The sequence below is a fragment of the Sphaerodactylus townsendi genome, linkage group LG14 (genome assembly GCF_021028975.2).
Source record: "Sphaerodactylus townsendi isolate TG3544 linkage group LG14, MPM_Stown_v2.3, whole genome shotgun sequence".
Taxonomy (NCBI): domain Eukaryota; kingdom Metazoa; phylum Chordata; class Lepidosauria; order Squamata; family Sphaerodactylidae; genus Sphaerodactylus; species Sphaerodactylus townsendi.
Genome location: NC_059438.1, coordinates 8,003,213 through 8,027,824, shown reverse-complemented (window position 1 = coordinate 8,027,824; position 24,612 = coordinate 8,003,213). Strand labels below are relative to the sequence as shown.

Sequence of the window (24,612 nt, the reverse complement as noted above, 5' to 3'; positions counted from 1 at the left end):
AGAGAGAACTGACTAGCCCAAGGTCACCCAGCAGGAATGTAGGAGTGCGGAAACACATCTGGTTCACCAGATAAGCCTCTGCCACTCAGGTGGAGGAGCAGGGAATCAAACCCGGTTCTCCAGATAAGGATCCACTCGTTCTTAACCACTACACCACGCTGGCTCTGTACCATCAATTCACGCAAATAATGCTGCTCCATCCTCTGCTGCATGAATACCTGCTCAGAATACAACAGAAGTCCGTGAATCTAAGAGACCAAATTTGTTTATTAACCTGAGTATATCAAATATGACATGGCCACAGTATAAAAATGTACACAGAGCATCAGAAGTACAAGTACGACACACCCAGGTACTGTCCACATTTCTTTGGGCGACGAGATGGTGAGAACTTCACGGACTGGGGGTAGGAAGCAAAGTTTGCTTGTAGAAACTGTCTCTCATTCCACAAAAATCATACAAAGTACATTCAAATACTTTAAAGTTGGTTCTCAGAACAGGGGAAGGGTAGAAATAGTTTGGCTTGGTCTGGTTTGGATAACGTTTTTTTCCTGGCCCCGGAATGTAGCGAGAGAGAGAACAGATCCCAGTATTTCTTGCGTTGCGAGTTTCGCTTTTGGGAAGGGCTTGGGGAGGTGGGGTGGAGGTTGGCATTTCTAAAATCGATTTGTCCAATGAAAAGTACAAATTGTTCGAAACCACGTGAGACATGCAACCTTCTGTCACTGACGAGCTCAAAGGGACACATGCAGGCAAAGGACAACGGGCGGGGCCCTAGGCAGGCTCCGAATTGATGGGCGGCAAGTTTTGATGCTTGAAATACTGGACCACTTGCTGGGGGAGCTCCGCCAAGACAGCTTTGGCCAAGGTCTCTTTAGGCGCCTGAAACACAAGAAAAGCATGACGAAGGGGGGTTTGCACAACACTTGTTGCACATACAATCCATCCTGGAACTAACAGTACAGACAGAATGTCAAGATCTCTCAATATACTTTTCAATACACTGACTTCGATGGTTTAGGCTAGCTTGGGCCCCTTCCGCACGTGCAGAATAATGCACTTTCAGTCCACTTTCACAATTGTTTGCAAGTGGATTTTGCTATTCCACACAGTACAATTCAGCAGCTGCAAAGTGCACTGAAAGTGGATTGAAAGTGAACTATTCTGCTTGTGCGGAAGGGGCCCTGGACTCCGAAAATAAGCAGGGTTGGCCTCGGGTGACGGGAGACCAGAGGTGTAGCTAGGGAAAATGGAGCCCCGGGCAAAATCTGAGTTTTGCCCCCCCCCCCCCCATGACCAAAGGCAACCCTCCCCCACTACAACCAAAGAATGACTTTTTGCACCAGGTCATCTCAAAGCCACCATCACATTATAGAACATGTCTCAACTCACAAATCTGAACACAGCAATGGGCCATGGCACACAGCAGAGATAAAAAAAATTGACAACATTTTCAAAATGCTTTCAAAATGTTTAACAACTGCTATAACACTTAAAAGTATTTTACGTGTCATACGACTTAAAGTGCTTTCAAAATGCTTCATTACTGCTGTGAATTATGTTTTATGTTTTATTACCCTCCACTCATTCCTTTGCAGTTCTCCCAAGCATTGCCAGAAATAATAGCCAATTTGGATTACAAAGAAGCCTGAATTTCCATCTCTTCTTCTGAATGCCTATTTCACACTTGTATCTACAAGAACTGTGAGCACTGCAGATTTGTCCTTTAATTGCTAAAGGTGCAGCCCAAAGTAACCCCTGGATGACCCACAAGTTCTTTCCAGAGAGAGATAGATTATGTATTCTTTTGAATTTATATGGTGAGCATTCATCAACCTGGGTAGCCAAGGCCAGAAGCTGCTGTGGGCTGCTTGGGCACAAATCAGAATCTACTTTGCTTACTTGCTCGTGAAAAACCTGTCTTCAGTGCTGAAACTGCAGAACTTCCACATTCAGAGGCAGTATAGATCTTTTTCAAGTAGAATCAAGTATGCAACACTTACATCACATACATGTATTTGCATAATTTTTTTAACTATATGGCTTATGCATAATATTAAAAAACTACTAATTAAAACTTTGCAGGTTCAAGTTTCATGGCTGGATGCATTCTAGCATTGATGAGATTATTTGATAAACTCTTCAGAGACCTCCCTTCCCAGCATCCCCCTTCCCGCTGCCAACTCACACTACGGAACTCGCGGAATGGCACAAACTGGACGATGTCGCGCACGGCCTCCTCTCCTGTGTAGGATCTGAGCACACGGTTATCCCCATCCAAGAACTCCATGGCGGCAAAGTCTGCGTTTCCCACCCCGACGATGATGACGGACATGGGCAGCTTGGAGGCCTGCACGACTGCGTGTCGCGTCTCGTCCATGTCGCTGATGACACCGTCAGTGATGATCAGGAGGATGAAATATTGCTGAGAAGACATAGTAGAGGAGCGGGAAGAACAAAAAAAGAATTAGCTCTGGGCCAGGGACTCAGATGTGCTCATGTCAGAGGCAAGTTGAACTAAAACAGTGAATTCGGCAAGAGAACCACTGACCATCAGAGTAGACAAGGGCACCCCGCAGGCTGCATGTGGAGGAGTGGGGAATCAAACCCAGTTCTCCAGATTCACAGCTCTTAATCACTACATTGCACTAGCTCTCACCTAGATAGTACCCAACCCCGAAGCCAGTTTTACACACGCAACCAAGTTACTTTCTGTCTTGCTGCATCTTTCCAACATTCTTCCTAACAAAGCTGATAAGGGAAGAATTCAGTGCCAAACCATCACTCCTCCTGTGCACAGGTTAAAAAGCAACCACTCAAGCGAACTGGTAATTACATTTGCTGGTAATTACAACTCTTCCCAAGAGATTTCTGTCACCTCCTTTAAAGACCCCTTAAGCTGGCATGGAAAACTGAATGGCTTTTGTTTAAGGTTGTACATTTCATGAAAGAAGTGACTCAGGTGGCCTCCTCCCAAAGCACACCAGGCTGGTGTTTAAAAACTCGGAGACAGAGGAGAGGGTCTTTCCAATTGAGCTACATGATGACCCCCACTGCACAGAGAGCAACGTGCTTGTCAGGTCTACGAACCCATTCGACGACAGACTCTGGATGTCTCCAATCAGGAGCCTTCATTGAAGTGAATATCATGCTCCTGGCTTGCAATGCCAGTTCTAACCCATTCCCCCAACAACCCCTTAGCTTTATTCCCTCTGCTGCCCACACCCCCTCCTTCCCCATCCTACTCAAGCTGAAAGAAGCGGGAAAAGTGGAAGAAAGCAAAAGCCCATCTCCAAGGCCTTCAAGGAGATAGCGAGCCATCTGCCCAACCCCACCTTCCCAGAGAAGGTCAGAGATGCCACTGTTATCTACAGTTTCTAGCACTGAGGGAGAGATGAAAGGACCCAGGAGTGCAGAGCAGCCTGGTTCAGGACTTAGCGTAGCCCAGAGATTAAGTATCCCAACCATACTGACAGTACAACGGACAAAGCGGTTTTTTTTCTTGATTCTCTGTCAATGTAAAGTTGGGAACAGAGCTGAGCACGGGTTTTGTCATTTAAATAGTCAAGCTTCCAGCCCTCATTGGTGTGATTTCCATTCAAAGTAGACCAAGAATTACTATACCCAATAAAAGTTGTCTGTTAAATAACAGACCCTCCATATTGGTGATTTCCATACCAGTCTGTTCACAAGTTACAGTGAACACATCTGCAATCCATGACCAATATATATTTGATTGCTCTTTACATGTGCATTGAGTAATTCTCACATGACATTCAACTCACGCACAGCTGAATGTGTGTTTGGAACCTCATATGTACTGAAGTACTAATCCCCAGGGTCATGTGAAAAGTAAAGGCACACTGGCTCTTTCTTCCAAACAGATATGTGCATGTAAACACAGGATGTGCCAATGTTTGTTGTATTAACGTGTGAACAGGGCTACTGTGTTCTGGGGTTTCCAGGACTGCCTGGAAGCTGCTCAGGGGTTCTTCAGTGGGAAAGACAACAGCAGACAGTTTGACTGATAATTGACAGCATTGCTGATCTTCCCCATACAATGAGAAAAAGTGGGATAAAACTATGAATCAGAGAGAGGGGTGCTCTGTAACCCATAGGAGAAATGTAGGAAAGGTAGGGTATAATAAAACCTCTAAGAAAATAAGGAAGGGCCTGCTGGATCAGACCAGAGTCCATCTAGTCCAGCTCTCTGCTACTCGCAGTGGCCCACCAGATGCCTTTGGGAACTCACATGCAGGATGTGAAAGCAATGGCCTTCTGCTGCTGCTGCTGCTGCTCCAGAGCACCTGGTCTGCTAAGGCATTTGCAATCTCAGATCAAGGAGGATCAAGATTGGTAGCCATAGATCGACTTCTCCTCCATCAATCTGTCCAAGCCCCTTTGAAAGCTATCCAGGTTAGTGGCCATCACCACCTCCTGTGGCAGCATATTCCAAACACCAATCACACGTTGCGTGAAGAAGTGTTTCCTTTTATTAGTCTTAATTCTTCCCCCCAACATTTTCAATGTGTGCCCCCTGGTTTTATTGTGAGAAAGAGAGAAAAATTTATCTCTGTCAACATTTTCTACCCCATGCATAATTTTACAGACTTCAATCATATACCCCCCTCAGATGTCTCCTCTCCAAACTAAAGAGTCCCCAACGCTGCAGCCTCTGTTTTGGAGAGGGTGTGTATCCATTTAGTATTTACTCTGCAGCACTAGGGTCTGTACACAGTTATTTTTGGGGATGAAGCGGCAGGGCCCTCACCCGCTAAGGGCTGAGCCTGTTAACTGCTACCCCATAGCTATGGCTGTCTCTCTCAAATATGTATTTTCGGCTTCAATTCCTTTCCGGATGGTTGGCTCCTTTGCAGTCCATGTTGCTATGGTGAAAGCACACGCACATCCAGAAACAAAAACAAGCAAAACAAAAAAACCGAACCAAAACTCTGGATCCATCTCATACCAAGAGGGATTCTGGCCTTAGGTAAGCGACCAGAATGATTGATTCGATGAGAAAAGGCCGAAGGAGTCAAGTCACTATAGATCTTCTTTAGAGACCATTCCAATTGTCAAAGTGACTTTTTAAAAATGGGGAGAAAAACAAGGAAATATGCAAATAACCGAGGACCTTAAAGTTTATTCCAGGTCTTCCTGCAACAGTCGTGAACGTATGCAGGAACACAAAAAGCCATCATGGGCTGAATCAGACCACTGGGCTATTATTGTCTACTCTGATAGTCTACTCTGATGGTCAGTGGCTCTCCAGGGTCTTCTGTGGAGGTCTTTCACATCACCTTCTACCTGGTCCTTTTATTTATTTATTTGACTGACTACCCTGCCCTTTTCTAACCCTGCTGGGCCTGGAGCCAGCGTGGTGTAGTGGTTAAAAGCAGATGGATCCTAATCTGGAGAACCGGGTTTGATTCCCCACTCCTCCATCTGAGTGGCAGAGGCTTATCTGGTGAGCCTGATGTGTTTCCACACTCCTACATTCCTGCTGGGTGACCTTGGGCTAGTCACAGTTCTCTCTCAGAACTCGCTCAGCCCCACCTGCCTCAGAAGGTGTCTGTTGTGGGGAGAGGAAGGGAAAGGAGCTTGTAGGCCACTTCGTATCTCCTTACAGGAGAGAAAGGTGGGATATAAATCCAAACTCTTCTTCTTCTTTCTGCTGGGCAGTGTTTTATGACAAGCCCTGCCTTTGCTGGCCCTGGCCTGGGATAGCTGCTGCCTGGCTCTCCCATCTCCTTGGGCTGCCTTGGCTTGCCAAGTCCTGCAAGTAAGTGCCTTGGAGTGCGGTTGCTGGGGAAGTGAGAAGCCCAGGCCCCAAACAAGGGCTTCTCACTCACAGTCTCCTTGGTCTCCAGTCCCATCATGCAGCTGGACAGCAAAGCTACCCTCTTCAAAATGGAGAGGACACAGGTGAGAAAAGGAAAGAAAATGCACATCTAGGCCCAGTAAATTCTTTCAGGTTCTATTGGAGTAAAACATATCTAGCTTCCAGTTGGTGGTAACATTAAAAAGTCAGTTTTTTTTCTGCAGTGAGACAGAGCTGAGTATAAATGCTAACACTGCGGATCCATCTTGGATTGCTTTCTTTTCAATGGAGATGCTATGGAATGAACTTGGGACCTTCTGCTAATCGTGAGACATATTCCCATTATTGGTGCTTGGCTAAGGAGAAAAGTCACTGGGAAGAGCTGGGGGAAAGAAGACTCATCTCCCTTTAACCTGTACCTTATACAACTCTAAAATTCAGATCCAGGTGTAAAAGAAACAGAATGATGAAAGGAATAGAGCACACATCTTCGGGGGGGGGGGGGCAGAATGTCAGGATTTGCAGCTTAGAAAAGACAGAGACAAGGAAACTACAGACACTTATAACCATTATGAACATTGTGCAGAAGCTAGGAGAGAGAATCATACCAGAAGGGAGGTCACCCCAAAAAAACTGATTCTGGAGGTATAACAGTAATAGTTTTCTGTAGCAAATCCTTCCCCATAAAACAAGAGTTGTGTCCCCTTTAAGACTAATAAAATTGTATTCCAGCACAAGCTTTTGTGGACTAGAGCCCGGTTCTTCAGATGCCCTGCGTGAATAAACAGCCTCCTCATAGCTGCCTAGCGAAAAGGCCTGCATTGCATGTAGAACACTGGCCAAAGCAACATCCAACTTCTGGTTTGAAATTCATAGCATATGAAGAAGTGGGCTCCAGTCCACGAAAGCTGTTCAGCAACATGCTTGAAAGCAAAATTAAAAAGTCCTCAGGGAATAATTCTTTATAATGCTGAATGTCACATAAGGATCTGGCTCAGGGTTTGCCTAGGAGAGATCTATTCTTTTCCTGCACGGCATTTAAACATTCCGTCGGAAGCAACAGATTACTGCCAAAGCGGAGGTGCAATTTACATCTAATTAGCTTTGCTAGACCTACAGGACAGGACTTGTCTTGAATTCTAAAAGTCTAAAAACCACAAGTATCATCAAGCCCAACCCCTTGTCATGCAGGAAAACACAATTAAAGCACTCCTGATAATGGTCATCCAGCCTCTGTTTAAAAACCTCCAAAGGAGGAGACTCCACCACACTCCAAGGCAGAGTATTCCACTGTTAAACAGCCTTTGCTGCCAGAAAGTTCTTCCTAGTGTTTAGATGCAATCTCTTTTCCTTCACCTAGAACCCATTACTCCTGGTCCTATTCTCCAGAGCGGCAGAAACCAACCTTGCTCCCTCTTCAACATGACATCCCTTCAAATATTTAACCTTGGCTATCATGGCATCCCTTAACCTCCTTTTCTCAAGACTAAACATGCCCAGCTCCCTAAGTCTTTCCTTATAGGAAAATAGGCCCTTATAATCTCTCTGCCCTGGGATGCAAACCAGAAGCCCGCTCTCTCTTACGCAGTTGTGAGCAAACAATCACTATTCAAAGTGAATTATTCTGACGTACATCTGACTGGGAGTTGGGTGGCACAACTGTGACCAGACATGTGTGTATTATTACCCTGAGTCTGGCTTTGAAATCCTGGGCAGAAAAGTCAAAATGGGAAAAGACTCACATTTGCTGACTCCTGCTGGGTTGCCTGGGCTGCAAACCGAGCCACGTGATTAATGATGGGAGAGAAGTTGGTTGGTCCATAAAAACGTATGTGAGGCAGGCAGCTGGAGTAGGCTTCAACAATGCCCTCCACACCTTGGCAGTAAGAAAAAGAGAGGTTACGGTCAGTTTGGGGGATTCTCTGTGACGCACAAATCCACAAATCTACCCAGGCAGGAAATGAAATGAACACTCTAAGCTGGGGGTCTGCTACCTGCGGCTCTCCAGATGTTCATGGACTACAAATCACATCAGCCCCTGCCAGCATGGCCAATTGGTTGCAGGTTGCAGACCCCTGCTCTAAGCTGGACACCTAAAATCAACCTATTTTCTATTTCTGGGGAGCAGTCTTTTAAGAAAAAGGTATGTAACTGAATAGTTTCGAATAGCATAATTCCTCTCTACTCCCCTCACACAAGCCTGATCCAAACTGGAGGCCGACATGGCTGTGATGTCTTTTAAAGGCTGGCTAGATCACAGATTTCTAGTTTTAACACAAAGTCACCATTAATTTTTCATCAGATTTGAAGACTCTGGGTTATTTGCCTTTAAATGAAGCTGATTCTTCTCCAGTGGCTTAGTATAATTTACATTCATCCACTTGGGCTGATTCTTAGTTCTTTCTCAGAAATCACTCTGCACTACATCTTTATGATCTGCATGTCATCTTGTTGCATTGATGGACAGTCCAATGTGCTGCAAGTCACAGCTGACTTATGGCAACCCTGTATGGTTTTCTGGGCAAGAGACATTCAGAGGTGGTTTGCCATTGCCTGCCTCTGTGTGGGTTGAGAGAGTTCTGAGAGAGCTGTGACTGGCCCACGGTCACCCAGCAGGCTTCATGTGGAGGAGTGAGGAATAGAACCCCGCTGTCCAGATTACAGTCTGCTGCTGTAATCTGCCAACTACAACCATGTTGGCTAGAATTGCCTGAAAAAAATAAAAGAGTTTTACACCTATACTTAAAACACCAGCTATCTTGTGTAATTCTAGGCATCCACAGACAAAGAACAAAAGACATATTGGGACTTGAGTTTTCACCAGCCTTTAGCAAAACAAAATCATAAGTGTAAATCAGCGAACCACAGCCTTAGACTCTTCCCTTATTTTTCACAATCGAGGCAGCACATACTTACCAAGGCAGAATGGGTTGGTTGGGTTAAAGTTAATGGCAAACTCATGAGAAACCTGGAAAAGAAAAAGGAAGAGGTTTCGCTTTAAAAGGCAGATGGAAATGCAAGTGACATCCGCCTTCCAGAGAAAATCTTCCAAAGTGTTCATTCAATTCTACAGTGCATCGGACCAAAAGTTGAAGAGAAGCTGCCTTCCACTGTACCCCCCCCCCCCCATGTAATATGGCATTAGAAAATCTTTAGCTTCCAACAGCTTGATCACACAACATGGGGGGAATAGAGAACATTTGGGCTGAAATACTGCCCAAGCACACCTGTGTTACCAGGTGTAACCTCACCTATTATGATGCCTTCTTTTCCAAGAGGCTTCAGCAAAACCAAAGGTTGAAGAAATTGCTACATCAATACACCTTAAGTATGGTGGTTTAGTAGCATGCCATTTCGTTTCAATCCCTGAACTAACACAATACTAATCTCATCTGTTCCCAGACATATGCTCTACTGCCCTTCTAGAATTCCAGGCTCAATATAGCTCCCATGTCACATGGCGTTTGTTCAGATGGATCCCATGATGCTCAGCACAGACCTTTCAGCATGGACCCTTCCTCCCTTTATAGCCAGTGGAAAAGCTGGTAGGATCCACCCCAGAATGTTCACACCTTGATATATTTAAGACAGTCAAAGGGGTGGAAACACTTTGAAACACAACTGTCACGAGGTCAGGCGAACATAGTCCCTACTTCCCCTAGGGTGTCTTTATGACAGAATTAATCCTATGGGGGAAGGGAGTGCATGGGCACATTTTTTTTTCTTTGAACATCTATGAGTATCCTTTGCAGGATTTTGCAGACCTTCCTCCAGGGAAGCTTGCTTGAAGCTTCTTTTTACAGAGCTGTTAGCATTTCAAGATGTTCTCTGACATTTCCAACACGGCTATCTTTTTTCCCCCCGTACAAAATATCTTATTCATATCAGTTCATTGAAAGCGTTTTGTGGTACCATGGCAACAGCAGCATCAGCAGAACAAAGCATGATTTATATGTCTCTTATCTTGAATGATCACCCCTAGTTTCTATGCCCATCTCCACTGTACAATAGTTACACATTCCGACGTTGCCACGCGTTGCCCCCCGGATTCACAGAGTGCCATTCCACAAAGATGGGGCAAAAAAAAATTAAAGCTAATATTTGTCAAAGGAACGGGGAGAGAGTTCACAGAGGTACGTTAAACAGAACATTCCTGGGTTGATGACTTCTGCGCTATTCATCCGCATTGCAATTTTCTTTTAAAAATTCTACAATGAGCAGACAGGTCTTGAGATTGGGACAAAATGTGCCTACAGAGTACATTTTTATGCTTTCACTGAACTGCATGTTGAAGAAAATGTACTGGTTTCTCTCCAGTTCCCCTCTGATTGACTTTGGATTCAATTTGCTCTTTCTCTCTCTCATACAGAGATAGGTCCATCATAAAAATGTAGCATCTGTTGCATTGTTGGATGAAAACACAAGAAATCAAAACACAGGAAAATTCAATTCAGGTTTTCCAGCATCTTCATTTATTCAGATACGTTTATTTCAATAGGGACACAAAGCGGCTCATTACTTTGTTCTCCCCTCCTCTAGAGCCAGCGTGGTGTAGTGGTTAAGAGCAGGTGCACTCTAATCTGGAGAACTGAGTTTGATTACCCACTCTGCCACTTGGGGTGTGGAGACTTATCTGGTGAACTAGATTAGCTTGTGCACTCCAACACATGCCAGCTGGGTGACCTTGAGCTAGTCACAGTTCTTCCGTGCTCTCTCAGCCCCACCCACCTCACTGGGTGTTTGTTGTGGCAGTGGGGGAGGGAGGGAAAGGAAAGGAGATTGTAAGCCCCTGTGAGTCTCCTTTTAGAACAGCGATGGCGAACCTTTTCGAGACTGAGTGCCCAAATTGCAGCCCAAAACCCACTTATTTATTGCAAAGTGCCAACACGGCAATGTGACCCGAATACTGAGGTTTTAGTTTAGAAAAAATGGTTGGCTCCGAAACCTGCATTATTCGGGAGTAAGCTTGGTGGTAGTCGGTGGCTTTGCTTTGAAGCAACCGTGCAGCTCTTCCAACAGGTGAATCACGACCCTAGGAGGGTTTACTCAGAAGCAAGCCCCATTGCCAGCAACCGAGCTTACTCCCAGGTAAAGGATTGTGCTTTAGTTCTCTGCATGAAAATCAGTGGGGTTTAACAGCACTTAACAGGGTTACCTACACAGCTTCCCCAAAATTAACAGGTCTTAGGTTTAATGCTAAGAATCGAGCCCAGCGGCCCAGGCCAGCCTAGATGTGTGTGTGTGTGTGTGGGGGGGGGGACTCTGCGTGTGCCCACAGAGAGTGCTCTGAGTGCCACCTCTGGCACCCGTGCCATAGGTTCGCCACCACTGTTATAGAAGAAGAAGAAGAGTTGGATTTATATCCCCCCTTTCTCTCCTGTAAGGAGACTCAAAGGGGCTGACAATCTCCTTTCCCTTCCCCACCCCAAGAAACAGGGTTTAATCAATTCATGGTAGTTTCACTAAGGGGTGAGAGGGAATTTCTGTGTTAGATAAATAAGGCCTCTATCCCCAGAATGAATTTCTCAACTCAAATTATGCTCAGATGCACTTAGGATTCAATTGCATGACCTCAGAATTCAGAAAAAGCCGCTGAAAACTTCATTCAGGACCTGCATAAAGATCTGGACAATTTAAAGATGAACATTGGCAAAACTGTGGAAGCAGATTTACCTTCCAGTCCGGCGGCAACTGGGCACCAAATCCCAAGGCAGGAAACATTTTATCTCTACAAAATAAGTGGGGCGGGGATATAGAAGAATGAGAAAGCAAAAGAGAAAATGAATGTGGATTTATGGATGCCATTCCAGCACTCTATCCTCAAAACAATATAAAAATTCATCTAAACAAAATATTATTTCTGTTACAAAAACCATATGCATATTTAACATGTAATTTAAATAAGCTTGCAAAAAAAGTTTAATGCTGAAAAATATAAATTGTGCAGAAATATAAGGAAAGAACTAGAAAAACAGCCAGCAGCTGCAAGTTTTATAGCCGAGTCTCTGCCCAATCCCTTTCTTGTGGATTACCTTTTTATGTCTAACCTTGTCCAGAGGCACAAGCCAAAGGACTCTTAGGGTCAAATTAAAAGCTACAGTTTGTAAATTCTCCACAAGAACTTGCAATCATACTGTAGATGCAAGCCTGTACTGGCAACTACTGTGCAGAAGTGCAGCAGGGGGCCTGGTTTGGATCAGGATCATGCCGCTAGAGAAGAAAGGCTCCTGCCATTGCTGCCACCACCACCACCCCTCTCCAACTAACATCAGTCTTCTCTACAAACTGCTGAAAACTCTTTGGGTTTTATCACAGAGTTTCCAGAAATTCCTAGAGAGGAGTGATGGCCACTTCCCCCCCTTTCTGAGCGGCATTAGGAAACAAGAGATGGGAGTAGAATCCCGTCAGGGAACTGGCAATCCTAACCTATATATGTTTGCACTACTACAGTCACCTGAGAGAACAAATAACACTCGTTATGGTCCCCAGCCTGTTTCTCTTCATGAAAATGGTGCGTGGAAAGCAGGAGCCCCCAGGAGTCCCCCTCCCCCAATCCACATTGGGCCCTTGCTCTGCTTTTACACAGGAGTGGGCACCAGGGACTTGTGGCTGCAATATGACTGCAACTTGTATCAAGTGTAATGTGTAGTTTGGCCCTTAGCCTTTGCTCCTACCCTGCATGACCTGGGTCTCTTCCGCACATGCAGAATAATGCCCTTTCTATCCACTTTCAATGTATTTTGCAGCTGGGTTTTACTGTGCAGAATAGCAAAATCCACTTTCAAAAGATCGTGGAAGTGCTTTGAAAGTGCTTTATTCTGCATGTGCGGAAGGGGCCCAGGAGCTGACAAAAGCAAAAACAGATCTGCTGGTTTTAAATAGTTTTAAGCTGCTCTGGGGATTAAACTCTGCCGAAAAGCAGGTACAACCAAAATGAATAAATAATACACCGAGCTCTGTAAATAGCACTGATGGGCCATCTACTGAGATTAGCAGCAGCATGCAGAATTCAGTAGGGAAGTGAGGAATATGAGAAGAGGCTTTCTGGCAAACAGCAAAGATCAATCCATTCTGGGTTTCTCTTGCCAAAGCAGCCTGACAGGACACAGTTTTTACCTGCGGTATTTGAGCATACAACCTCTGAAACCAAAGGTTCCATTTATTTATTTGTTTTTATTTAGAAAATGCTCACGCTGCCTCAACAGAGGCCTGCTTTGGGGTGGCGAATGATTCAAAAAACGATATTGTATTAAAACAATATAAAGTACTAACGCACCAGCAACGAAACCATCCACAGAACCATCACAAAGCACTAAAGAATCAGCAATTAAAAAAGCTATTAAAGAGATCTCAAGAAGCTTGAATGTCATGGCTGGTAACCAAGGATAAAACCCATTCCTCCAAGGATTTGCAAGGCTGGTTCCAGTAGAAGAAAAGGAACGTACGTGTCGTAGTCCTGGATGATCTGCCCCACAGCCCAAATGGCTGAAAGATACTCATTTGTTCCCATGGGGTTGATGTAGTGTAAAGAGGTGGGGTCTCGGGGATTCCCGTTGGATGCCGTGAAGTCAATTCCAACCTGAAAGGGAAGGATAAAAACTACCCTTATTTGTAGCCCATTTCCGTAGCAAGCTCTATAGGCTCAAACAAGTTTTAACGTCCTGGAGCAAGATCCTATTTAAAACCTATACCCTCTTTCCTCTATAAAAAATCCCCAACACCGTTTACATGTATGCCCAAATATCTAATCCAAATCCTCCCCTCAAATACCTATAATTTCTTGCAAACCCACATCAATAGTATCAGTGTCCCATCATGGTAGAAAGTGCAGTCAAATCACAGCCAGCTTCTGGCAGCCAGGATGGCACACAGTTTTCCAAACAAGGGCAATACAATATTGGTTGCTTTTTATTAACAATCCTGTTCTTAATAAATCCTAGTAGATTCGTCCTACTAGACAATGTCTATGTCTTCCCACTATGAGAGACTGCGAGGAACGCTAACAAGATGGTGGTTTAATTGCTATTTAGTTATTCATTCATTCATTCATTCATTCATTCATTCATTCATTCATTCATTCATTCATTCATTCATTCATTCGATTTATTAGACCGCCCTACTTGTTCAATCTCAGTTTAGCCCCCCGCAGAGAACAGAACTTGGAACGGTATTATATTTATTTCTTACATTTATATACCGCTTCTTCTAATCTGGAGAACCGGATCTGATTCCCCGCTGTGGAGGCTTATCTAGTGAGCCAGATTACCTTGTGCACTCCAACACATGCGAGACAGGTGACCTTGGGCTAGTCACAGTTCTTCGGAGCGCTCTCAGCCCTACCCACCTCACAGGGTGTTTGTTGTGTGGGGCGGGGATTGTAAGCCCCTTTGAGTCTCCTTGCAAGAAGAAAGGGGGGATATAAATCCAAACTCTTCTTCTTTTTCATTGTGTTCTGTCCAATGTGGCTGCTAAGAGAGCAGCTGTTTAGAGTTGATTTTATTGGTTGACATGTTATATTGTTATATTGATGCATATTTTAATCAATACTTTACATTTGATTTTACTGACAATAAGGGCTGTTCGACAGTGGAATGCACTATCTAGGAGTGTGGTGGAGTCTCCTTCTTTGGAGATTTTTAAAGAGAGGCTGGATGGTCACCTGTCAGGAGTGCTTTGATTGTGTGTTCCTGCATTGCAGGGGGTTGGACTTGATGGCCTTTGGGGTTATCTTCCAACTCTATGATTCTATACACCTGTAATGCTTTTGACATAATTGCTGATGTTTTGCAGTGGCCTATGGCTACAAACACATTTATTCACTATGTTCTGAAAGCACAGCACTAACCACTGCTTTGCACTGCCCAATGGAAAGACAGGAGATTCCAAGGTGGGAAATGTGATGTTATGGCATGACCCTGACACCTGCCACAAAGACACTCCGGTTCCTCACTGACTAAAGCTTTGAACGGATGATTCCCCCACTTTCGCAACTTGTTTATTTGGCTCCCAGATAAGCGACTAATCCTTTTTGTGCCAGCAAGTCCTGATGCAATAGTTTGGCTGCCTGTGTTATGCACTTGTACTCATTCCTCGTTTCTATGGCAACTCTTCCTCTCTTCCTCGTTGTGTCTGTGTAGACCAAAACAACAAACAAAGATTGAAATGCTCAGAGAGTGCCTGTGTGTGCAGATGTAGCCACAAAACCCTGTGTGCTGCGTTCAGAAACGGGAGTGTGAGGCAACCGGGGGAGAAGGAATATTGTGCAATGCTCGTGTTACAACAAGCCGGTCTCCACATAAATCCCATAAGCAGAACTGGCAGGCAGCAAAAGCAGGAAAAGGCATGTGGCGTCTCTTAATAGCATGAAAGTTTCACATTTTGCAAACCTCTGAGGAGGACAGTGCACTTTTAATAAAGACTGCCTCAGTAAAGTTAATACCAAGCCAACCACAAACCAGAGATTTCCCAAAGAACCAGAAATATGTTTTCCTTTGGTCAACTGCAGTGCTCATTTGAGATGTCAAATGGTTCCGGTCCACACTGACAGAGGTATCGCTTCTGCTTAGCCTCAAGTATATGCCATACAAAATGAAGTCAGGGGATAGGCTTATTTAATTAATCTCCCCAAAGTATCAGGACATTTCACACTCTTGCTTTTGAACAGAGATGCAATTCCTGTTGCATGGTATTCAGGAACTGGGCCCAAAGGAGAAATTTTGGTTTGGGCTAAAAGCAGCCTTCAGAAGCTTCGATGCTCTGAGGCAAACACTAGAAGCTCAACAAAACTCCACTTCCGGATGCCAGCCAGCAAAAGGGACGCTCCCAGTGACTGCCAAAGACTCAGAAAGGAAGCCACGGCCTTCATTTGCAAGACCTGAGCAAAGCTGTTAATGAAAGGACCCTTTGGAGGACTTTAATTCACAGGGTTGCCACTTGACAGCACATAACGCTGCAAAGTCTGCAAAGCCCAGAACACACCTAAGGCATGAACTCTCCAATTTTTTGATAAGCCCTTTGAGTAAGAAGCATGCTGTGTGAGACAGAAGTCTACAGGCTTCAGGCAACATATTCAAGACAGCAGAGTGGCAGCAGATTTCAAGCAGGCACAATTGCCTTGCTGAACAGCATCTTCTGATCATTGCAAAGAAGACTGTGCAGGAACTTTGGGATGGATTAATTAGCATGCACGCAGGGGATGACATTTCAATTTTCAGTCTGAGGCACCCAAACGTCTCCTTGCACGTGCGCCAGACCTGCTTCCTCATTTGTTCACGAAGCAAGGTCATGAAGGTATTGTTTGCAGGGGGAGCAGTCCTAAGATAATCAAGATTTATGAGGAAATGGGTGATGCGCTTGGACTTCTTCCACTCTGGAGTTTGGCAGTAAAACGGGGAAAGAAATCGCATTTGCCTAATTTGCAGAGAGTGGGAGATGTGTACGCATAGTAACCGGACTGATGTTGTGAGTTGTTTTACTTCATGCCTCGTTTGTAATTAGAATAAAGGCTGACAGGAAACCCTGAAATTCATAGTGCTTGCTACCCAATGGATTTGCAAGCTCCTCCAGGGCATTCCAGCAGTGGTTCATATCCACAAATCATTCCTACTCGGGCAGCTGAATTCTGTCTATAATTGGATTAAGTCAAACTGGTGGGTGAAATGAAGGCTCTGGACGGTATATTTTTACTTCTATTCATTCTGGAAATGGTTCACAAGCCTCAATCCAAGCAAATATAATAAATGCATTCTGCAGCCATAATATCAATGCACAAAAATGGTTATTTCTCCCCCAAGGTAAACGTGGAACTGTTGACAGTAAGCAAACTGCCACGCTGTGCTGTTCAGAATTCACTGCCTCCAATCTTCAAGAGCCAGTGTTCTTCAGCCTATAAAGTTCCTCCATTTTTAATTTGGCACTTAGGGCTGCAGCAGAACTTCCACCACCTTTCTGTTCCCACTTGCAAGCCACAAAGAGAAGGTTTTTCCTTTGCTCCACGCTTAAAGTGAAAAGCCCTGGGAGTCCCTTACATCATGGTCAGGAAGAACATGTGGAAAATCTCTCTCCCCGACCCTGAAGCAAGAGCACACTGCATGGAAGCAGCCACAATAGCGTTGGGTGGCCTCGTGAGATTAAAACTCGGAAAAAGGCACACTCAAGTGTTCAAGTGTATGAAGAAGACTTATTTCTGTGTAGTGGCCTAGGTAAACCGATTTCCAATCATTAAGCATCCCTAATGCTTGAATTAGTATTGAGATTTTAACCTAATACCTTTCCTCTCAATATGCTGTCATGAAAAACTGCACCAAATGCGCTGACTTCCAGTGGAATACCGGATCACCTTCAAGGTGTTGGTTTTGACCTTTAAGGTCCTTCGTGGCCTGGGGCCCTCATACCTCAGGGACCGTCTCTCCCCCTAAGTCCCTACTCGGCCTCTGCACTCGGTGGAGGTGAACCTACTGGTGGTCCCCAGCCCCCCAATGATGCGACTAGCCTCCACCTGGGCCAGGCTTTTACTGCCTTGGCCCCTGTCTGGTGGAACACTCTTCCTTTAGCCATCCGGGCCCTGCAGGACCTTGGACAGTTCTGCAGGATCTGTAAAATTGAGCTGTTCCATCTGGACTTTGAGGAGCCTGGTCACTGATTTGCCTTCCCCTGTAAACCCTCGTAACTGGCTGCCATTACTGGTGTACCAGCCCCTCCCAGGGGGGTAGGTGCTCTCTTTTTTCTGAGTCGCTTTCTGTGGTTAGGTTTTTTGTTGTTATGATGTTACGTTTACATGTTGGTTTTAATTACTGCCTGTATTATATGTCTTTTAATGATATTTTATCTTTGTACACTGCCCAGAGCCCTTCAGGGGTGGGCAGTATATTACGTTCAATAAATAAACAAACAAACAACTAATATTACATTCAATAAATAAACAAACAAACAACCTTACCGTAAACATTAGCTGGCAGCCCCCAAGGATGTAGTCAAGGAAGGAGTAATCTCTGGTGATCTTAAAAGGAGTGTAAAGAGATGAGAGAGGGAGGGGGATAGAAAAGAAAGAAGAATGTTAATGTAAATACCAGGTTCCCTTTGAAGAATTCAGGAATCCCCATTCAAAGGGCCAAGTGGCCTGCTGTAGCGCAGCTGCACCACCACTCCCATAGAGACTTCCTGGTTGCGTGGGGAGGCTTGAAAAAAAAGCCTCCCCACCTCCAAGAGGCCCCCACTGGGCTCAACAGACTCACACCACCTTTTTGGTGGTGAAAGTCTAAAGTCCCAACCGCCAGCATCATGCAGCTAAGGGCCAGGAGGAAATTGATTAATGTTGGCTCTTCACTGGTCACGTCCTCAGTCAGCCCCTGCTACACTAGTCATGGCGGGCAGGGTCACTGGGATGCTGGGGTGGCATCCAGTGCAGTGTCTTGGCACCAGGGAGGGTGGCAGCTGTTGCATGCTGGCACACTCACCCCTCCACCAGGGCAAGTGCCCCAGGAAGGGCAAATCTGCCAGTGCAGCTGAACGCAGCTTTCACTGGAGGATTCAGCCCCGTCCCCGTTTGAATGGGAATGTTGCAAGCAGAATAATGATCCAGTTTCGCCATCGATTTTTTCCCCAGAAAACCTAATATTTTCCTGGGAAGGTAGAATTCTATACTGCTGGTGGGAAATGCTGTCAAATTTCAGCTGATTTAGGGTTTTCCTAAACCCCATAGGGTTTTCAAGGCAAGAGACAGACAGAAATGGTTTGCTTTGTCAACCTTTGTTTAGCGATCCTGGACTTCATTGATAGTCTCCCATAAAAATGCTGTCAGGAGCTGACCCTGCTTAGTTTCTGAGATCTGATTACATCGGGCTAGCCTAGACCAGCCATGTCAAGGAATATTTTAAATACTAGATTTCTGCCCTAGAACCCCACATTACAATGGGTTTCTCTTCTCTAACAGTTTTTTCTAGACTTGACTAATCCCAGTTTACAAGGTCACCTGGTTGCTTTTTGTGGCCAATCCTATACTCTGAAAAAAGGCAACAACATTAAGAAAATCTGGTTGTACCTCTTCGTCTAATCATGGTTTTATTTACAGAGCACGAACTCTGCAATTATCACCTACTTCCTCAGATGCAACTACAGCTGCTTGCTGGGGAAATCAAGTTAGTGGAATGTTTAGCAAGGATCCTTGAAGGGACATTCTCAAAGAAGCGAAGGAAATGTCTGCATGGGAGCTTGGCACAATCTTCCCTGTGCTGAATGGGCAGCTCATACTGAACCCTAGTTCATTCTTGCAGTTACATGGACTGAAAGTGAAAACAAGAGGAAGACCCAGGGCAAACCCAGCATGGTGCAGTGGTCAGAGAGTTGGGGCTAGGTTCTGGGAGGCCCAAGTTCACACCAGAACCCACCCCCTTCACCTTTCCTACTGCACTCAGCTCAGCCGAGAAAGGGGAAAGATCTTTAAAGGGCTAAATGAGGAGAAGGGGAGGCACAGGACAGAGAGTTGCTCCATGTCACTTTGAAAGCAGAACTCAGCCCCCTTCCGCACTTGCAGAATAATGCACTTTCAATCCACTTTCACAATTGTTTGCAAGTGGATTTTGCTATTCAGCACAGTAAAATCCAGCCACAGAGTGTACTGAAAGTGGATTGAAAGTGCATTATTCTGCATGTGCGGAAGGGTCCACAAAGCATTCTGAGACATGCCCTCCATTGAAACCAGGTGTATTTTTCTCCAGTTCAGAGGGTAAATCCTTGGGAATACCAGCAATCACACTCAGGCCCCTTCTGCACATGTAGAATAAAGAACTTTCAATGCACTTTGCAGCTGTGCGGAAAAGCAAAATCTACTTGCAAACAATTGTGAAAGTGGACTGAAAGTGAATTATTCTGCATGTGTGAAACATGCCCTTTGATATGTTTTCCACGTGAAGAAAAACCTCTACGTGGAAGCAGCCTTTCTGGAGTCTGAACATTTATTCATGACTTACAATACATTTGTTGATGTTATTGTCTGAATCACTAATTACAAGAGACTGACAGGGCCTTACAGACACCAATTGTTACTTGATTCAAGAAAAGGCAGAATTTGGAGCAGAGAAAAGGGTGAAGACAACCTTGGTGATCATTTCTCTGCTGCAACTCCCACGTCCATGGGCAGAAAAGTAGCAGAAACCTATTCCTGCCATTTTTCTTTCTCAATCTATCTTCCCCTCTATTCTCCCCACCAAAACTCCTTTTACTTGCAAGATGCAGCTGTCAGGATTTTAACAAGCACGTCTGAGTACCACCTTCACAGTTTGTACAGGACACTCACTTTGCAGGATTTCACTATGATGATGCCAGAGTTCTTATAGCTTCGTTTCTTCTTCTGCTTTTTGGGGTTAATGCACTCACATTCTACCTGTAAGAACGACACACAGATAGCAGCAAAGGCCTTCTGAAAACAAATTCTCCCTTCTAATAAATGCATGAGACAGTGACATGCCATAGCAGAGTAGCAGTTTCTTTGCACAAACAAAACCTAAGGAGTGAGTTTAGTGTAAAACGATTGTCTTATTTTGCAGAAGTTATTTTGCTCTCAAGAGGTACACATCGAACCATTGGGCAGTTTTGGAGCCGGGTGAAAAGTTAAGAAACAACTATGCACAGAGGTAGTGTCGCTGACCTTAGCTGGTGTGGATGCAATCTGTCCCTTGCATAAGAGCTTTCTGGGAACCCATGTAAGAACAGGCTATAAGCATCATAAGATGCTCGTCATTTCTGCAAAAGCTGAGAATCCACAGAAGCAGCACTTCAGCATTTAGTTGGCTTTGGTGCAGGAGAGCGCTGAAGAGTTAGGGCATCTGTAATATTTACATTATTTATAAATATTACAAGTAGAATCTGTCAGAAGTACGCAGAGTTCTAAAAGCAGGCAGGGAATCCATAGACAGCAATGTGTGTAGCTTCTTCCTCTCCCAGAATCCTCCCGGTTTCAGCTAATCCTAGGAAGCAATTTTCATATTTTTTTTGCTGCTCCTCCCTGGGTCTGCTTTTCATTCAACACCAAATATCTTCAGCCCTCTATAGGTGATCCATCCAGGTGTTGGCTGATCTAACTCATGTGGTACAATTTGTCACTGAGGGAGGTTTTTCTTTATTCTTACCATGCCATCCTGCTGCCTGATTTTTGTCTGCCTGAGAGGAGCTTTATATTTCCACTGTAGGAGCAGCACAGAAATAATGAGTAATAAAAAAGACGAAGATATATTAGGCTCCTTCTACCACACTCTTGGTAATCACAGGGCTGAGGGAATACCCGCCAAGCTGGGCCGGGGGAATCCTGTTTATTTGAACCAAACTGTATTGCCAGGAGCTGAGGGTTGGGCTCTGGAACTTGGAAAATGCATCTGCAAACATCTTTAGTGCCTGGGGTGGGGAATAAAGACACTCCCGCAGTTATTTAAAGCAAGTAACTACATTTAGAAGCTCCCAATTCCCAAAGTAGAAACAGCAGATGAGTGCAGCAGGATTGAGAGCTTTGGAAAAGCAGGCGAAGAGATGAGGTTGATTACTTGCTGGGTAAACAAAGGCATGTACCTGGCTTTATTTTCAAGCTTCATGTGCAGGAGTAGGCCAACTATGGACTTTTATGCAGCTGGGGGCCCCTTCACTTTGAGCATACATTCCTTTTGAGTTTGACTGTCAGTTACACACACATTTTCCCCTCTTTGGAACTCACCGCACTGTCTGATCACAGAATCCCAGCAATTTCCAAAGCTGTTAAAGTTAGGTTTTTTTCTTGTCCTTCGCAGGGAGAGCGAAGGAGATCCCTGTGATTAAGCTTTCTGTGGGTTTTCTTGCTCCTCCCAATCTTTCTCTGCTCACACAACAGAGTCTCTCCCACACTGCGGGCCGTCATTTCAAAACGATTATCAGGACTTAAAATTTTTTTTTTTTACAATGAAGGTCTTGCATTCCAGTGACAGACCATGTGAAACTCACATGAAATTGACATAGTCTAGCAAATGTAGGTTGCACAGAAAGAACAAGGAAATGGCAGGGGGCAAAACGGTAGATCGGGACACTTCAGCTAGGGACACTTCACAGGACGCACTTTGTCTGAAAAGATTAAAAAAATTGGCTAGCAGCCAGGAGCTAAAATGGTTGTGTCTGAAAAGACACAAAAAAATCTGTTAGCAACCAGCTGCTCAAACAGCTTGTACGGGCAATTTTAAAGCAAATGCAAGCCTTCCAAGTTGTGCATTCATTGTCTGAAAAATCTCAATGCCATTCTTCTCCAATCACTGGGGAAATCTCACTGAACTGATATGGGACCCAAATTTCTACCATTTTTCAAATTCATTTTCAAATCAGAAGATTCTCCTCATCCATCCCCCCCCCCCACCCTTCACGGTGTGCAGAATCCTAGATATAGTCTGTGACTGACCTGTGTGCAGATTTGCCAATCCACACAGGGAACCTGTCTGTGGCTGTTAGATACAGGAATGTTCTGAGGATCTCTGCCTATTCAGCTTTACATCTATGTAGCTTGCACAAATATTTAGCTTAACTAGTGATTACGGTATGGTAACGAAGGGCTGTCAACACCAGATAAGGTTAAGAAATTCTTGGCAATCATAGATTTAGCAATTACATTACCTCTATAGCCAAATCTTTTGCTCACATAGTTTGCTCACATAATCAACTCTAAAGGACTTGAAGAATTGTAAATAAATAGTAAATAAATAAATTTTAAAAATTAATTATTTTTTTATCACATCTAGCATGACACTACTCAAGGCCTGTAGAAATGGGGACCCCACAGCAAAATATCTTACAAGTTCATAAGGTCAATATTTGAACCGGAATAAATTTAATAAATCAAATTTGGGACGAGATTCCCTTTTATTTTGAAAAAAATTGCCAAAGGCAGTAATTCCTAACCTTCATGTTTGCTCCTCTTAAGGAGTCAGGGACAGTATATTATCATTGTAGTGGTGGTTGTTCTTATTGTTATTATTCTTATTAAATTTTAATATGCCGCCCCTTCCCTTTTGGGCTCCAGGAAGCTCACAACATTCATAAAACATACATATAAAGCAATCAATAATACACATCCAATAAAGCATGAACTACCAATATGGAGTCAGTGCTCCAATCTTTCAGCATAGAACCCACCACATCCAGGGAGTCTTAACTGATGTCAAGTTGTTGGTGTTTGTACAAGCAGAAAGTTCCAAGCAGGTTCAAATCTTTGACATCTCCATTGAAGAGCATCACAGGCGGCAGGACTTCCTCCACCTAAGACCCTGGAGTGCCATGACCAGACTACTGGGCTACCTGGGCAATGCTCTGACTCAGTAATCATTGCATTCTTCACAAGATGCTGCACTCCAGTGCTTACCACAAAGGCATCTTGGGCTTCACACATCTTAGCGACAGAGGTCTGGAACTCCCCGATGAAGTCATGCCCCCCGTCATTATCATAATCAAAACACACCACCTGACAAGAAAAAGCAAGAGTACACTCAGGATTTTGCAGAGCTCAGATGTGTCTTTATTTCTGAGGTGCACTCATGTTTGAATATTGCATAATTCTACAAGGTTTAGGGTAGACTTCAGGGCTGCATTCAGACATGAACATAAATGGTATACCAGGAACCCCCACCTCGGTTGAACTTGTGGGCACTTTTGGAATTTTGAAAAGAGGTAGCAAGCACAGCCACAAAATGGTTGCCATGGCGAGCACAGCCAACTACAAAATGGCTGCCATGGGAGGCTGGGGCCAATCTATATATATAAAAATGGAACCATGTATTTGTTGCTTCGAGAATAACCCTGCACCTGCTGGCCCAAACGCTCTGAAAATTTCACAGACACTTACTCATTCCCCCGACTGTGTTCTTGCGTACATCCTGCTATCAGACAACACACCTGAGCCAGGTAAAACATCTTTTTTCTGGCGCACCAGGCCATGAAGCTGCCCGTGTGTAACTGTCACCCTTAGAATGTTCGTGCCCTTAGAATGTTCGCTCAGATGGCCAGATATGAGCAGTGAAAACAGTACATAGGCAATAACTCTGGATATGACCCACCCACTCTAGCAAAGGGAAAGGGGAGGCAGGGGGAGGGGTGCCATGCAAGGGAACAGAAGTGAGGGAGGATGTGGTCACACACATCAATGACATCACACAGTATCAGCCTGCGCGTTTCCATGAGCACGTACTGCTGGCCTCTGCAATTGATTTGCTCCTACTGTTCCTTTCCCATTTCACCACAATAAGCCACAGCAACGCATGGCCGGGCCCCGCTAGTTACAAATAATAGGAGGTCCCATGCTTAGTATCTTCCTATAATGGTATTTATGAATGGGTACTCTCTGCAGACACAAAAGTGATATCTCCTGGGCTGTTCTGAAGTAACTCCTACTCTAATGAAGAGGTGGAAAGGTAGGACTGACTCTTTGCTTTGAAAAAGAGATGCTTTGAGGAAGAAGAAGAAGAGTTTGGATTTATATCCAACCTTTCTCTCCCCGTATTGAGACTCAAGGTGGCTTACAAACTCCTTTCCCTTCCTATCCTCACAACAGACACCTTGTGAGGCAGATGGGACTAAGAGAATTCTGAAAGAACCGTGACTAACCCAAGGTCACCCAGCAGGAATGTAGGAATGTGTAAAAACTGTAATTTAACAACAGAGGTACCTTGTCTGAAGCACAGGGGACTGCCAGTCTTAAAGACTCACTGAAGGAAAGTATTGTCAAAAAATAAAAAAGTATTTTTGATTGAATTATGCCAACATGAACTCATGGCGCTAAGTGGTGAGTAAAT

General features: G+C 44.5%; 1 protein-coding gene across 2 annotated transcripts in view; it reads right to left on the bottom strand.

Moving 5' to 3' along the window:
• Positions 1-249: 249 nt before the first annotated feature.
• Positions 250-24,612, bottom strand: part of CPNE2 (copine 2) — a 97,264-nt gene continuing 72,901 nt past the window's right edge. For both annotated transcript variants that reach the window (XM_048515969.1, XM_048515970.1), the window contains 9 exons: positions 23,187-23,285; positions 20,115-20,201; positions 17,760-17,819; positions 13,267-13,400; positions 11,495-11,549; positions 8,738-8,789; positions 7,564-7,697; positions 2,189-2,425; positions 250-882 (listed from right to left, as the gene is read on the bottom strand). In XM_048515969.1, the coding sequence (XP_048371926.1) occupies positions 775-882; positions 2,189-2,425; positions 7,564-7,697; positions 8,738-8,789; positions 11,495-11,549; positions 13,267-13,400; positions 17,760-17,819; positions 20,115-20,201; positions 23,187-23,285 (966 nt within the window). In that variant the 3' untranslated portion in view covers positions 250-774. The remainder of the gene's footprint in view (positions 883-2,188; positions 2,426-7,563; positions 7,698-8,737; positions 8,790-11,494; positions 11,550-13,266; positions 13,401-17,759; positions 17,820-20,114; positions 20,202-23,186; positions 23,286-24,612) is intronic.